Here is a 17031-nt window from a genome sequence, read left to right as displayed (position 1 = left end):
ACGCTGATGGAGGGCTGGCTAAATAAGACGCCTTTCAAATGCAAGGTTTTTCTTTGGCGGGTGATGATTGGTGGTCTTCCTCTGGCCTCGGCCCTTGCCAAGCGTTGCATCTCGAATGGCAATTGTTTCTTCTGTACCACACCGGCGGAATCGGCCCGACATCGTTTTCTCTCTTGCCCGCTCGCCAAGAATATCTGGTCGCTCTTGTCGCACATTTGGCGCGCGGTGGTCGGGTCCTCGCTAACTCCTTTCGACTGGGTTTTTGTGCGCCCGAAGTATCCTACACCACCACAGTTGCATGAGAAGATCTTATTTCACTTTTTCAGATATTGGGGATGCTGGCACATTTGGACCACGCGCAATGCTTTTCTCTTTGATTCGGCCTCTAATGTACCCCGACATATTGCCAGGCTTAAAGGGCTCTTGCATTGGCAGCTAGATATTATCCGACACTCCGACCTGCTCCCTCGGGAGGTTTTGCATCCGTGGCATATGGCAATTGCCTCGGGGTCGTTGCCATGATTGGTGTAACCTTTTCAGTGCATTGCTACGGGGTTTCCCCACATGTTGGCCTAGGGCCCTCGTGTATCCTGTAATCAGGAAATCCTCTGCATCCTTGCCACGACGTTGTAACTTGTAGTGCTTAGAATCTCTTCACATGATGACTTAGATTGTCCTCATGTATCTTGTAATCAAGTAATCATGTACTTTTTTTCGTAATTAATACAATTACCTTTTACGAAAAAAAAGAGAGAGAGAGAGAGAGAGAGAGAGGATCGCGATGGCGGGGAGCTCGATCGCGCTGGCGTCGCCGGTTTCTGTCGACCTGCAGAAGGTCGTCTGACCTCTCCCGTTCCGCCCTCCGCTTCCTCCTGGGCCTTGCGAGTCCGTCTGGCCCTGCGCTTGCGAGTCCGTCTGGCCCTCCTGCGCCCGTCTGGCCCTGTGTGCGCTCGTCTGGCCCTCCTACGCCCGTCTGGCCCTCTTGCCGCCGCCCCTCTGACCTGCGGGCTTGGCGCCGCTCTGCGCGCCGCCCTGCCCTCTCGCCTGTCGCTACCCCCTGCGCCCCCTTCGTCGCCCCCTTGCGCGCCTTTCGTCTTTGACCCGCCTGCGTGCTGAGCCGCCCTGCCCTGTGATTTCTTCGCCATCCTGCCCTGCGCGCCGCCTGGCTCCTTCCCCCAGGGCAGCGCAGGCTTGACTGGATCCTACGCGAAGCTGGGGACCAGCAATCCGTCCCTGCGCAGGATCGACCTCACGTAACCTAGCTCGCCCTCTACCAGGACGCGTGTGAAGACAGCAGTATGGCTGGCCTGGATTTGGATTTTCTTGACCAGACGGTGGCAGCCCTTGGCCCTGATTCCGATGCAGAGGAGCCGGAAGATATGATGCCATGCACGGAGGAGTTGCCGCCGAGTTCTCAACTGCCGGCTGCCGGCAAACGGTCCAAGCATATGCCTGATGAGCCAATGAGTCCTCCGGAACGCTACTATGCGCAAGTGGCCTCTGATCCTGTGGATTCGCAGGAAATTGACTAGGAGCATTTGCTGGACTTCGCTAATACTCTGCTCGGCGATTATGTCCAGCATAATACCGAATCTTTTTCTGTTGCGGGAACGGATGATGTGCTGGAAGCCACGGTGGACCCCAAATCAGTCTTGCGATCCTTCTCGGTGTTCTATGACCGTGCAGTTATACTTTTCTTCACTGGCAGGATCCCAGTGCTTTCGCATATTCGCCAGTGGTTGCACCATCTATTGCAAGGGGAGTCTGTTGAGGAGATCTTCCTTGGACCTCGTGGCTTTTATGAGGTCTTGCTGAAATCGGAAACGCATCGCGCTGAGCTCCTGTCCAAGTTGCCGCTATTCTTTGATCGCCGCTTGGTCCATGTTGTGGCATTGCGCCCCATGGCCGACTTCCAGCGTCTGCTTCAACGCGAATGCTCGGTGTGGGTGGAGGTGGAAAACTATCCGGCGGTCTATTGGCCCATATTGAAGGATGCGATGGCAGTTGTGGGAACAGTGCTGGTTCCCCCAAGCCTCAGGGCGATGAACCACAACCGTTTATGCATGCTATGGGACATGGCCAGGAAAAGGCCCGTGTGGCTTCGCCTCAATTGTTCCGGCATGCACCCTTTGTATTTTCGCTTAAAATGGGGCAACTTTGCGGGCCACTGCTTTTCATGTGGTAAATTGGGGCATTTCATGGCCGAATGCCCTGAAAAGCAATCGTCTTCGGAGGATGCGTAGGTTGTGCTGCCCAAGGACGACATGGTGCTTGATGCCACGCCCCAGGAAGCCCTTCGGTCTCCTCATGTCATGGATAAAGGCAAACAACAGGTCCTGAGTGTGGATTCCCGTCGCACTGACTGGATTGAGGCACGTCCCAAAAAAGGTAAAAAGTTGGATGCAGGCCTGGCGGATCCTGGGCCTCCCGCTTCCCAGGATTCCGTGCACACGTATACGTGCCGGAAAGAAATGGCCACTTCACAGCAGGCTGCGCGTCCTACGGCCCCGTCTGCCCCCCGTAATCAGTCTCCAAGGAGAGCCTATACCGACGGCCCCAAAGGCCCACCTGCCAAGCTGGCGTTCGATGCCAAAGGAAATGTTATTACACCCTGGGATCGGCGTTATCCCCACCCCTCTCCCAAGGCAGTGGATTTCCCTTCTACCTCCAAAGCAGGTTGCCAGAATTCTTTTGCAGTATTGGCTGATTTTCTGGATGAGGGTGTCCTGGATGCTCTCGTGGAAAAGGTGAAATCGGGGCAGCAGGCGCCTCGTTCCTGACTTCCTTCTTTGAGGATACATGAAGATAGCCACGTGGAATGTGCGAGGCATTTGCTCTCGCCATAAGCAACATGCCATGTGGACCGTCTTGCACGAGAACCAGTGGGATGTATTGTGTGCAGTTGAGCACAAAAGTCACGGTGAAGCAGGAAAAGTGATGGATTGTCATGGATTCCGTCTGTTTTATGCAGGGACCCATGCTACGCACTATTCGGGCGTGCTGATGATTGTCCATGAGAAATATCAGCCTGTCCTTGTTAAAAATGATGTGCAGGGCCGCTTTCTGGTGATCGAAGTCTTATTTGAAGGAGAGATTTTATGGCTGTTGGGCCTCTATGCTCCGAATGATCCCGCATCCCGACGGGATCTTTGGTCCACTTTGCAGGGCTCCATGTCACTCGGCCGAAGGGGGTTTTTGATGGGAGATTTCAATATGTGTGTTGACTCTTCTCAGTCCACTTCAGGGCATTCGGTAATGGATACGCCGGAAAGCCGGGTGTGGAGTTCCTTTGCTTTGCACGTACTCAAGCAAGATCTTTGGTCGTGGCTTTACCCTTCTTTTTCAGGGTTTACTTTTCATTCCGCACAATATGCAACTACCTGGTCGCGACTTGACAGAATGTATATCATGCAGGGCGATGATTTTCTTCCCGAGATGCTGGAAATGAAGGTCTTGCGGCAATATGCGTTGTCGGATCATTTCCCCCTCCAGCTTGAGATGCGGGCACACTCTATTGCACCTTTTGTGCAATTGCTGGATAGGCTCCCTCTACGTTTCAAGTCCTCTTATTTGAAGCATTCAATTTTCCAGGGCTATATGCAGCAGCTGATTGAGAGGTTCTTATTGGACTTCGCCTCTGAGGGCTTGCCTTCATTTGCACGGCTGCTCTCTAATGTGCAGCGGGTTGCTCGCCAGTATGGGATCCATCATGCCTCGCTTTGCCGCCGACGTCGACATGCAGCAGAAGACTTATTGGCTTTGGTCTGTTCCTTGCTTCTGGATTCCCCTGATGATGATTTTTTGCTGTCTTTGGAGAGGCGGTTGGCCCATCTTATTCAAGTGTTTCAGTTGAAATCCTATCAACAGGCCAAGCTGCACAACTTGACGGACACATTGCAAGATAGCGCCTGCCAGTCTCATAAGAGGAGACCCCAAAAAAATCTCAAATGACTGACAATCTTCAACAAGCTAAGATAGAGTGAGTGTAAAAATTAGCCTAGAAATGCATACAAGAAGCCAACGAATTAAAAAAATGCACCTATACTTCTAGAGCTCCTATATCTTTGTCAAACTCTGATAAGAGCTCACGTCTAGGAGATGACAGAGTGACATAACTAACATAGACATATTAACATCCCCTCTCAAATCGTGGGAGTGTGTCTAAAAACCTAACAGCCTCATGTGATGAAGCAGAGAAGCCTTGGGCAAAGGCTTCATGAAGAGATCTGTTATGTTATCCTTTGTGGGACAATAGGCCATCATTAACTCAAAATTCACGATCTACTCTTGAACATAGTGATATTGAATCTCGATGTGTTTCATGCGAGCATAAAACACAAGGTTCTTCACTAGAGCTACAACCCTTTGGTTATTGACATACAACTCCATAAGTCCAAGCTGAGAAAAGCTAATCTCTGCCGACATGCAACGAAGGCAAACTGTCTCCATAATGGTAGAACATAAAGCATGATACTCGACCTTTGTAGAAAAAAGAACCATAGTAGGCATGTCTCCTCACTTAGGCTCTAAGAATATGTGAGAGTGCACAATGAAAGAGAAACATGAACATGGAGAGAAGTAGAGAGAGAGAGAGAGAGGACGTAGAAGATGAAGGAAGAATATTGCACTAACTGAAGAAGAATGTTAATTGATCAGTCCCTACATGCAACTCAAAACATCAGTGAGGACACCAAATCGGACTGATAACAATGGCAGCACCAAGCACATAGAGTTGAAGTGTGCACCTACAAATGGAAGACTAAAGTCTAAAGAGTGTATATGTGCCTGTCAAGTGGGAGGTGCCGCTATAAAATAGCCGAAACACCAAAAGACTGGCTAACCTGCTCCTGTAGGGAGACCATAAATGCTGGCCAACCAACAAGAAAAGCTAGTCACTGAAGAGAAAAAAGCCAAAAAGTAGGGAGACCTCGAAAAAATCCTAGATGACGATGACAATGTCCAACATGTGTAGGTAGACTGTGGAGAGCAAAAACTGGCCTAGGAATACACACAAGAGGCCAACAAATAAAGAAAATGCACCTGAATTGCTAGAGCTCCCATGTCTCTATCAAACTCTAACAAGAGCTCACAACTGGGAGATGATAGACTAACATAACTAACATAAGGAGGCTAACAAAGAAAGAGCACCAGTTATGTGCTGAATGATATACTCAGATGTAAAAGTATGCATCAAACTCATTCCTCAAATGTTCGACTTGAGAGAATATGATTTGCTTGTGTATAAAGGATCGCAGAATATCAATGTTTTTGCTAGTACAGATACCAACTAACAAGCATATGTCTTTCAACAGGTATTCCCCAATCATATTAGGGAAACATTTTTTGTGTTAGAGGGTCATTTTTGGACATCAGCATCATGTTGTGGTATAAATATTTGATACGCCTTACCTTGAGTGCTATTGCTTGCCTGCACAATAAATTAGCCTCGGTCTTAATTTGATGAATGTTGATTGGTGTGCTTCCTCTTGCCTATGCACTCTCCAAGCACATGATTTCCGATGGTTGTTACTTCTTTTCTTAGAATTGGTTGAAACCCCTCGCCATCAGTTTCTTGCTTACATGGTGGTGCGGAAGGTTTGGTTACTACTATTGGCCATTTGGTTCTGAGTGGTTTGGCTATTGATGCTTCCAAAGGATTGGGTCTTTGGACATCCCAAGTTTGTGGACCTTGTGCAGGCTGATATGAAAGTTCTCTTTCCTTTCTTACACTTCAGGGGTTGTTGGCATATATGGACCATGAGGAATGCATTTATCTTTGATGCTTCATTAAGTGTGCAAAGTCATATAGCTTGCTTGAAAGGACTTATTCATTGGCAGCTCAACTTGATTGAGTTAATAGATATTCTTCTTAGATAGGATTTGCTTGCTTGGCACATTGCAGTTTCTTTTGCCCCCTTTTAGTCACTCTACTTCTTTTGTACCTTGATTGTGATGTCTCAATTTTTATGCATGATGGCCTAGAGCTGTCTTTTATCTTGTAACCATGTAATCTTGTATTTTTTTCATAATTAATACAATTATCTTTCACGAAAAGAGAGAGAGGGAGATTGGGGAATATATGTCTTTATGTATGTATGTATGCTATACATACATAAGCCACGTGGTCTTGACTGGACCGTATCTATGCCATGCATGAGGATTCCTTTTTACCAAAAATTTTGGAAATGCAAGTGTTGCAATGATATGCCTTATCAGATCATTTTCTTTTGCAGCTTGATATGATTAGGTAGCTTGTGAATGCTTTCTAGGGCCTTTTGGGCAAGCTGGCCTTGTGCTTTAATTCCTCCTTCCTCCTTTCTTAATCATGCTATCTTCAAAGGACATATGAGCCAATTGTTGGAAAGGTTTCTATGTGATTTCCAATGGAAGGCTTGGCCTCGTTTGATAGACTGTTTCTTATTGTGCAGATGGTGGCAAGACAATATGGGATTTACCATGCTTCTCTTAGAAGGTAGTGGTTGCATGTTACAAAGGGTACCCTGGGATTGGTTTGTCTATTGTTACTTGATTCTCCACATGATAATTTCTCGATCTCGTTATTGACAAAGCTGGCCGGACTTATACAGTGTTTTCAGCTATGGTCTTATGAGGAGGCTAAGCTCCGGGTTTTGATTGATAGGCTTCGGGATAGTTCCTACCAGATGCATAAATTCTTTTGAGCCTTGCATGCTTGCTTTGCGTGGGAAAATATGGTGAGATTACAGAGTATAGAGGGTGATATGGTTAGCAAGCCCCAATCTATTGTGCGTATGTGCAATGACTACTTTGCAAATCTCTTGGGCTCCCAGTGGGCACGCCCTTCTTAGGTTGCTCATGCCCATGTAGTATTTTGTTACCTTGGTCAAAGATTAGGGTCCATAGGATATGTAGGATACTCTGGAGGTAGATATTCAAGAGGGTGATGTTATGGACGTTTTGTTGCATCTGCTTGGCGATAAAAGCCCAAGTTGGGATGGTATCACCAATGAATTCTTTGACACTCATGCATCCCTTTTGGCCAAAGCTACACAATGCCATGTGTCAGCAAGTGTGGGATTTAGGCAGCATGCCTTTATCATGGAAAGAAGGGGTCATTAAGCTGATTCCTAAAGCTCCCTCTCCTTTGAAACTTTTGCATTGGAGATCAATATCCTTAATGGGCAGCATGTATAAGATCTTTGCCAAGGTACTATCAAATTGTCTTCATAAGAAACTACCTGGTTTGGTGTATCCTCATCAGTACGGCTTCATCTAGGGCAAGAACATTTAGAACAATATCTTGAATGGCCAAATGTCCATTGATCATGTGTGACATGCACAACAAGAGGTGCTCCTCGTACAACTGGACTTGGAAAAGGCCTTTGATTTTCCTAGAATGATATTTTCTTGTGGATCTCCTGCAAGGTATGTGTTTTGGGCCTTGTATGTCTAGGTTAAACTATACTATCAATGTGGGGGTTACATCCTATGTTATGCTCAATGGTGAGTCACTGAGCCGTTTTCCCTTGCGCGCTCGGTTTGCGAGGGCTGCCCTTTGAGCCCTCTACTCTTTGTATTTGCTACTCACCCCATTCTTTCTATGTTGTCGCACCTTGTTGACATGGGACAACTTACTGGTTTATCTCTTGGTTTGTCCGAGCATTTTATTGGTTAGGCACTAGCTGATGACACCTTCAATATTTTGAAAGCAGATGCCTCTAATCTTCCCAAAGCTTTGAATGTTTGGAATTTGTTTGGACATGCATCCTGTCTCCGCATTAACATTGCCAAATCTTCCCTTATTGCTTCCATGGGTTTCAATTGGTCAGATTTGGGATGGTAGGGTATAGTTGTTCAATAAGGAGATATTGTGAGGCATCTTGGCTATCCCTTGGGAATGGATGTGCAGCCCAAACAATTGCTGAATTAGATCTTGCCAAAGCTAGAAGCCAAGTTTGTTTATTGGAAATCTCAACTTGGCGCTTTCATGTACGCCTTAAAATGGCGTAGATCATTATGCTCCCCATGCTCATTTGTTTTTGCCATTGCCGCCATGATCTAAAGTTGCTTTGAACGATCTCACCTATCACCTCGTTCTATGATGTGGAAGAATGACTCTGCATGCTGGCATATCATGGATACCTTGGAATCATGTTTGCACACTGAAATCCATGGGGGGTGGGCTGTTTTGGATGTGGAGACCTAGCTGATAGCCCTTCGCTGGTTGCTTTTGCAGGTCATGTAGACTGGTCAACAACCTTGGACAGTTATTGCCCATTTTTTTCTTGAAGATCGCGGTCTTTGGAAAGGTAGTACAAAGATTCCGGGTTCATGGAGGCATGTCCTTGATGTTGAGGTTCAGTTCTCTACATTTGCTTTAGTTCTTCTTAATCACTTGGTATGTTCATGAAATTGGTGCTTTGCAAGGGCCAATGGCACCCAACCGACGGCAAGACTGACTACCAATTCTTTCCAAATGGAAATTCTTGTAGTATCTCGTCTGCTCTCAAGGGAGGATAAATCAGATGACAGACCCAAGTTTAATTGTATAGCTTGCCTTGGATTGGTCTCAGTGAGCTGATGCCACTCTCTTGCCTCATGGCACACTTATATCTTTTGACAATGTCAGGTGGGTCTTTGGAGTCCCTCGTGGTTACCGTGACCTTTGGGGCAAGGTCTCCAGACTTTTGCAGGACCGCCAACCTTTTCTTGTCTTGGATTTTGCCTATCCCTTGAAGGATTGAAACCTTTTGGGCTGCTTGGGTCTCTAGTCTTCTTCAGTTTATTAGATTTGGCTTTTGCCCTCATCTCGTGGCAAACTAGCAAGCTGCCACATCAAAGATCACTTATGGTTGACCATCAAGGCTAATGCACTTTGGGGGCTGCATGAATCTAAAGCTTGGTGGAAGTTAATAGTAATGGAGGAATGGCACAACAAGATGCCATTCAAATGTAAGGTATTCATTCGGCACATATGGTGAGCGGTCTTCCTCTTGCTTTAGCTCTTCGCTATCATTGTATTGCCTATGGAAATTGTTTCTTTTGTACTATTGCAATGGAGTCTTCCCATCCACCGATCTATCTCCTATCCTTTTGCTTACAAAATTTGGTTCCTAGTTTTTGGCACTTGGCATGTTGTGGTCAGTGCCAGGGCCTAGAATGCATCCTTTTGATTGGGTCTTTGGTAAGCCCAAGCATCGTGGTCCGGCGCAACCCATATGAAGATTCTATTAGGCTTTCTTAGATTTTGGGTGTGTTGGCATATTTGGGTCACTTGCAATGCATTCAATTTTGATGCAGCCTTGGGCATCCAGAGTCATGTTGCGAAGTCGAAAGAACTTCTTCAGTGGTAGTTTAATCTTGTTTAGCATGCTAATACTTTGTCGGCAGAGGATTTAGTACCTTGGCGTCAGGTAGTCACGTTAGTGATTCTGCCTTGATTTTTGTAATCCTTTGTCTTCTCGTGTGAATTTTGAGTTGCTTCAAAAATAAAGCTCAGTTTATGCATGATGGCTTAGAGCCATCTTGCAGCTTGTAATATTGACCTTTTTTTCATAATCATTACAATTACTGTTATGAAAAAAAAGATTGGCAGATATTCTCCCTAGACATGATTTGCTTTCTTGGCACATTGCAATTTCTTCAGCCCCCTTTTAGGCCATCTTGTCCCTCTGTACTTCTGATTGTGATGTCTCTTTGCATATATAAACATGTACAAAAGGTCAATGTGGCCTATATGAGAATGAGAGGACATCCATGTTTCATGTGACCTCATCAATAGGAAGGGGCGGAGGGAGGGAGGAAGAAAGAGAGCGCACTAATGAAATGTTTAATGCAGGTGTGTTGTATCCTTGATTCCGAATTTTTGTTTGTTGCTATTGTGGCGAAGCCTACAAAATGTGAAGGTGATGCGTATAATGGTTTTCTCTTTCTTTGATGATTATATTCCAAACTATGGTGAATCATTCTATTGAATGAGAGCAGTAATGTTAATCATTGTTTGTGCTTTTCTATAAAAAGGTAATTGTTAAAGGCTTGTTTATGTGTATTCTTGGGTTGCTAGAGAATGCATAGTGTTCTTTATAGGGTATGGAATCTAGATTCTCCTTGAAGTTGAAAGCAAGAAAATGTAGAAATAATCATTACACCAACTAAGTTGCTTGGAAGTTGCAAGTGATATGCTAGCTTTTGACTTAAGTCTCGAAATACATTTAAAAAGTGAAATATGAGTGAAATGAAGAACGATATGGTGAAGCTCGGATAATATACAACAAATCAGTAATGCTACATCAGATCATATGAGTAGACATAGGTGTTATCTGATGGTGGTTAAGGCTCTTTGAGTTGGTCAGGTATTTTCCTCGAGTGGTACCCTCTAGTGGGCTCTATGCTTGTTACATAACTTGTTGCAGGAGGCACGTGATGCTGGTTCTATGGATACACAATGAGTTTTAATACAACATATACAACTACTTTGTGGTCTAGCTGTGGTGAGCTGCATCGAGTCATTTGGATGGACATTACTTGATAGGACATGAATATACTAGAATCACCACTTGGTAGAAAAGTGTCCTTTTAATGTGACTAGTTTTTCCATCTGTTTGCAACAAGGATCATCTTTTCCATCTGCAACAAGGATGACTTCATTATGAAACAGTGATGCATCAACATGTGCATGCCATTTTGGATGAGATGTGGCATAGGTGAGATGTGGGCGTTCTGACATTAGCTATGTGTAGACATGATGATATTCCAAAGAGGCACATTAGGATGGGATATATTAGAGGGTGTCAGATGGAGGCACAATAGTATGCATGCAGATGCCTTGCCCAGAACAACGGGTTGTTTCAACATCTTTGCTGTCTTTTATTTGTATGCATAGACTTTTAAAATATGTCCATATACTTTTTTTCAAAGATGAAGAAAAACTATGTCGATGAACATACTAGAAATGAAACCAAGGAAAAAATAGTAAATAAGAGTTGTGTGTATGACTTCATAAATAAACATCAAAATGTTAAAGAAAGTCTCATACAAGAGCTGAGCAGAAAGCCTGTTTTCTGGTCTAGAAAGGTACATTGTGGGTGACTCTAGGTGGAAGAAGTGCACGAATCCAATGAGAGAGAGAGAGAGAGGGGAGGGCCGGGGGGGGGGGGGGGGAGGGAGGGGGGGGCCAATCAGATCTACCGCAAGATGGTGGAGGATAAGTGATGGGTCACTGAGAAATCTAATAAAGTTTGGCATGTTTAGGATAGCAGAGAGAAGTGGACGGACAAATTTCTTCAATTGTGGAGGTCTAAGGTTTCTTATTTGGGGAAAGTTTTTGTAGGGAGGCTGCTTATTGATGGTCTTTCTATTGGGGATGTTCTACGTGCCCGCAAGATCTTGCGAGGCCATTGTGTCTTTTGTACTAGTGATGAGACATTGATTCATCTCTTCATCTCTTGCCTTCTGGTGAGACATATATATAGCTTTGTTTCGTGTGTGTGGACTTCGGTGACTTGACAATACACACCCATCCGTTCTTGGGCCTTGGGCAAGATGCTTTAATTGTCCACTTTACAATCGGATCTTCCTTGCCCTATCCCCCCCAGACCGCCTTGAGAAGCTTGTATACATGATGTAATTGTGACTTTGCATCAGCTCCAACTAGTCTGTTGAGCATGAGCACTCCGTTGTAATCAGTTTTTTTTTTTGTAATATAATCAGCCAAATTTTACTTGCAGAAAAAAAAAAAAGTTCCCCTGACATCCATGTTGGCTTAGAGGATGATATTCATGAGGATGAGGTTGTGGATGTCTTGTTGCATTTGTCCATGGATAAAAGTCATGGTTGGGATGGCTCTCTAATGATTTCTTTGAGGCTTTTGCTACTCATTTGGTGAAACTATTGACAGTCATGTGTCAATAGGTTAGAAAGATGGGGATTACACGCGTATCATGGAAGCCTGAAGGTAGGAGTTATCAAATCGCTTCCGAAAGTACCCTCTTTGTTAATGTTGAAACATTGGAGACCAATCTCTTTGATGATCCATGTTTAAAAATTTCTTGAAAGCGATGGCTAATTGTCTTCACATGCATCTCCTTGGCATTGTGCATCCCCATTAGTATGGATTCATCAAGGATAGAAGCATTTTGTAAAATGTTGAATGTTCAAATGGGCGGTGACTATGCAAAGCACTCCAATTAGGATGTGGTACTAGTTTAGTTGGATCTAGAAAAGGCATTTGATTACTTGGATTGGTCTTTTATTATGGAGTTTATGCACACCATGGATTTTGACCCGCACATGTCTCGACTCTCATTTGATATAGTTAGGCAGTATTGATGCTTGTTTGCAAGTCATACTGAATGGAGGTGTCACTGAGTCCTTTACCCTTGCGCGCTCAGTTAGAGAGGGTTGCCTTTGAGTCCTTAGTTTTTTGCCTTGGGGACTCATGTGGTCCTCACCATGTTATTCCACCTAGTGTTCATTGAACAATTGGCTGGTTTATCCATTGCTTTTTGTTAGAATTGGCCAATTCTATGGGCAGTGCCCAATGTTTTAGTCTTTTGTTCTTTTTCAATTCTTAGTGTGAACACAACTAAAGTTATAAGTTGTGTCACCACTCTTAGAGTTAGAGTTAGAGTTAGTTAACTCTAGTTGAGTTAGAGGTGGATCTATCTTAGACCTATATTGTACCTTTCATTCTCATTCTTTCAGTTCAACAAGTACACTCTACTCTTGCTTTAGCACACTCTCATTGTTTCTCTTTTCTCTCCTCCATAGCTGGCTGTTATTTTCCAACATTTGGTATCAGAGCAAGGTTCTACGTGTAGATTCAATTGAGCTACCGTTAATCGGTGCTGCCTAGCCTAAGGTTTTGTTGCTGTTAGTCAGCTCTCTGCCCAAGAGAGAGAAGAACCAGCTGCTGCTGTTTTCAGCCTGCATGCAGCCTTGCGCATAGTCCTGTACGCTGCCCGCATGCATCCCGAGGAGCTATTGTTTTGGAGGAGCTGCTTGTGTTTTCAGCTCTGCCTCTTATTTTCTCACCTCTGCTTGTCATATTCTCAGCCTTGCTTGCGATTTTCTGAAAACCCTAAAAAGTGCAAAATCCTCATCTTTAGTTTTTTTTTTTTGGAAATTTCTGTGATTCCCCGTCCATTTTGGCCATTGCTTTCTGAAAGACATGTTCTTGTACGTTGTGCCTTCTCTCCCTTTTGTGCACACATTTCAATGTTGGCTTGCACTCTTATTTTCCACGTGGTATTAGAGCCATCTCTGATCTCTTCAGCTTCCTTTTGCATCATCCATAGCTATGTGCACATGAGCCTTCATCTTCTTCATCTTATCTCTTGACTTCCATAGCCACAGCTTAACCCCCTGACCTTGGAGGAGTTGGTGTGGGCAAAGGAGGCAATATTAGCTCTTGATTTCTTTTGGAGACTTCATTCCCAACTCAGGGTGCTCCAAGACAACACATCAAAAGAAAACATTTGGCAACGTGGAGGGCAACATTGCTGAGTTTGCGGAAAGCGATGCAGTTTGGGCAGCGTGATGTCTCAGAGTCTGGCGTGATTAGCAGCAGGCAGCACAATCACTCCGGCTACCATAGGGCTTTCATAGCCCCCCTAGTGGGCCACCTCCCTTTAAGAGGGTTTGATCTCATTCCACTCTTACTGTCTGATGTGACCAAAACCCTAACTATGGGTTTCTTGGCAACCATAGCCAAGAAACTTTAAGCTTTCCTATTCTCATTTCTTTCCATTTGGGAATTATCAACAGTGATTTTAATAACTGAAAAACCTTTGTCAAGACTAGCTACTATCCTGTGGAGCTCAAATGCAGAGGTTTTTCTCATCTTATGGGCACTACTAAGCTCGTGAAGTTCAACCTCTATTATGAGTAGAAGAATGGAAGTTGGTACAAGTGCTTCTTAGCACTACTGATGTATTTAAACACAATATTAGTGAGTTTGGGAATCTCCCAATTCCCATTTTTTGAATACTAAAAAATGTGGCACTTGGATAACATGCTCATAAGTTTCTCAAAACCATATGATATGACCTATCATTGGAAAGCCCTTGAAAAGTGGAATCTATTGAGCTATAGAGCACTCGATTTGGAGTTATAGTGTTCAAGTTATGACAAATCCAAAGATTTGACCACATGTCTCAAACTTATGAAAAATTCTCATATTTTCCAATATGTTGTTTTTAGCTAGTGCTTTTTACTGTTTGCTGCTAGTAAATGAGATAAAAGAGTATTATTGTACTCTCCTCTGATTCATCCCATAGCATAGAGTTGATTGATCAGCCTTGTTCCACCAAGAACTCCTCTAATAAGTCACATCATCAGGAGCCAGAAGTGTAGTCTAAGTTCACTTCACTAAAGCCAAGGAAAACAATCAAATATAAAAAAAAAGGGTTGGTCAAAGGCAAGGACCGCCTAAGTCCTATTTCAAAATTTTCCATATGTATAATTTTTAACCATTCTTATCTTTGCAGTTTTAATTGTAAAATCTACATGGTTTTTCGTTCTTGCACTAGTGGCCCTTTGTAAAGGAGTAGACACTACTACTTGCACTTAGCAAGTAGTAAGACCTTCCTATGGTTTTAGCCTATACTAACCTTCTTTCTCAAATTCGTAAATTTGATGGCAAAGACTTTCACCCCTGACAAGTACTCATTAAGCACAAAATGATTAAGAGAGGTTATTGGCCTCTCATTTAAGGGACTAGAGTTGTTGATTCTACAAATTCTTCTGATGTGGAGGATGATCAACGTACTCAAGAAATAATCATATTACACTTAGATGAATCCTTGGTTGATTCATTATGTTGATCAGCTCTCCTTTGTCGATGAGAAATGGGATGAACTTGAAAAGCTTTATGGTGCTACAGGTAAAAACACTAAGATTTTCCTTAAGATTGAATTTTTTTAGCTTGGAATATAAAGAAAGAAAAGACTTAGGAAAGTTTATTTCTCATATGAAGGGGCTCATGGCACAACTTTTTGGATGAAGAAAAAAGGAATAAAAAAGAAGGAAGCACCAGTCAGGCATCTACTTCAACATCCCGTGGTGCATATAGTTGTTAATAAGTGTACTTTCTGTAAGAAGAAATGACACATTCTAAACAAATATTGGAAAAAATACCTCATACCGCCCAAAGTTTGGGCCTTTTGTCAATTTTCGGTCCTAGAGTTCAAATTGAAAACCAATTCGAAGAAATTTTACAATTTCTTTGACATTCCTGCCAAAAATTTTAGGGCTTTTGCTTGATTTGCAGTCCCACATGTGAATCTTAATTGGAAACACCGACATTGCACAATTTCATCAACATTTGTGCAAGAAATTTGGGGCTTTATTTCCCAGAGGTTGTGGCACACATCATGAGGCAGATTCTAGTTGGTGTTTGTTGTTAGCACACACCTTGAGGTGGCATTATCACATAAATTCAATCTGTAGGGTACAAATTTCTTCAATTTCGTTGAGATATCAGAAAGCAATATGGGGCTTTTGCCCGATATGCATTCCAAGGCAGCAAACAAGTGGTACAACATCATTTAATTGTTACAATTAGATTGAATAGGAAATTTTGGAAAAATTTAGTAAATTTTGGTAAGAATTGGCATTAAGTTGCTGTAATTTGTACTTTTGAGGGCATGCATTATGAGACAGGTGTGGTACAACAACATATTGCTGTTATTTCCTGGCCGAGCGCTGATTTGGGTCAAATTAGGCACCCTTTGGCATTTGTGTAACATTTTGGTACTTGTTGCATTTTGGCTGCAGATTTTGGTCCTTTATTGACAACATGTTACGTCAAGGGACTAATGATTAGAGAAACATCCTTTGTGTGCTCACTCAAGAGGATGAACTTGATGGATCAAACTACCTGTTGTGGAGTTTTATGGTCCGCAACCTTCTTGTAGTAGTGAAGGACTTGTGGGACTATATTATAGGTGATTTGTAGCGACCAGGAGATCTTGCACCTCAAAAACCTTAGCATAATGCTAGAATATAGGTTGTTGTCCCTTGTCTCCCTCCTACCGAGGATCAGAGGAGATGAGGCTCAAAAGATGCACTAACATTTTCTTTGATTGCGTTGTTAGTGAAAAGATTGATCATTCCACACATCCGGTCTTGTAAGACACCAAAATTAGCATGGGATGTACTTAAGTGTATATTTGCAGCACGTAATGAGGCCAAAATATCTTATTTCCGCAGAGAGTTGGCCAATGTGAATATGGATGAGGGTGATAGCATGATAGATCATCTTACTCACATACAGGATTTGCGCGAGCAACTGCTCAATGTGGATGAAATCATTTAGAATGCTGAATTGGTAAACGTCACAATGAACTCTCTTTCAGAGTCGTATATTGGTTTCCACACCTCTTTGATGTTGTCTTTCAGGGGGGGTGGGGCGGCAGCAACCCCTTACATTTGTGGAGTTGGAAGGTCCCTTGTTGCAAGAGCAACATACTCGGAAGAATGTTGCATTACGTTTAGCAGAAGTGGCTATGCTTCCCAAGTTTAAAGGCAAAAGAAAAGTCAAGCAAAATGCAAAAAATCAGCAAAAGGGTGATGCTGGACAGCCATCAAATAAGGCTATCCGAGACATAGAAAAGTCTAAAAAGAAGAGAAAATGCCATTATTGCAAGAAGCCATGTCACTATATTGATGAATGTCGTAAGAGATTAGCCAAAGAGAAGAAAAAGGACTCCGGTTTGGCTATCCAAGGGACATTAGGTATAGTTACCAGGAACATGGAATGGGAATGGGAACCCTTGGAAAGAGGGGAACGCCCAAAGTTAGGGAACGGGAACAGAGGGGGAGAGAGAGAGAGAGAGAGAGAGAGAGAGAGAGAGAGAGAGAGAGAGAGAGAGAGAGAGAGAGAGAGAGAGAGAGAGAGAGAGAGAGAGAGAGAGAGAGAGAGAGAGAGAGAGAGAGAGAGAGAGAGAGAGAGAGAGAGAGAGAGAGAGAGAGAGAGAGAGAGAGAGAGAGAGAGAGAGAGAGAGAGAGAGAGCGTAGATCCGGGACGGAAAAGAACGCGATATTGGGGAGCGC

General features: G+C 43.7%; 2 protein-coding genes across 3 annotated transcripts in view; both read left to right on the top strand.

Moving 5' to 3' along the window:
• Positions 1 to 10155, top strand: part of LOC148037651 (DNA ligase 4-like) — a 105072-nt gene extending 94917 nt beyond the window's left edge. Inside the window, exon 11 of one of the 2 annotated variants that reach the window (XM_087676593.1) lies at positions 9818 to 10155. In XM_087676593.1, coding sequence (XP_087532719.1) covers positions 9818 to 9953 — 136 coding nt within the window. In that variant the 3' untranslated portion in view covers positions 9954 to 10155. The remainder of the gene's footprint in view (positions 1 to 9817) is intronic. The other variant, XM_087676595.1, reaches the window with a different exon arrangement.
• A 286-nt stretch (positions 10156 to 10441) lies between these two features.
• LOC148037650 (DNA ligase 4-like) overlaps positions 10442 to 17031 on the top strand; it is a 105605-nt gene continuing 99015 nt past the window's right edge. The window contains exon 1 of the mRNA XM_087676591.1: positions 10442 to 10546. The gene's annotated coding sequence lies outside the window, so the exon portion shown is untranslated. The remainder of the gene's footprint in view (positions 10547 to 17031) is intronic.

The sequence above is a fragment of the Lygodium microphyllum genome, chromosome 4 (genome assembly GCF_053477565.2).
Source record: "Lygodium microphyllum isolate KBCC chromosome 4, Lygodium_microphyllum_v1.1.10, whole genome shotgun sequence".
In the NCBI taxonomy this organism is placed as follows: domain Eukaryota; kingdom Viridiplantae; phylum Streptophyta; class Polypodiopsida; order Schizaeales; family Lygodiaceae; genus Lygodium; species Lygodium microphyllum.
This window is presented reverse-complemented; position numbering and strand designations above follow the sequence as displayed.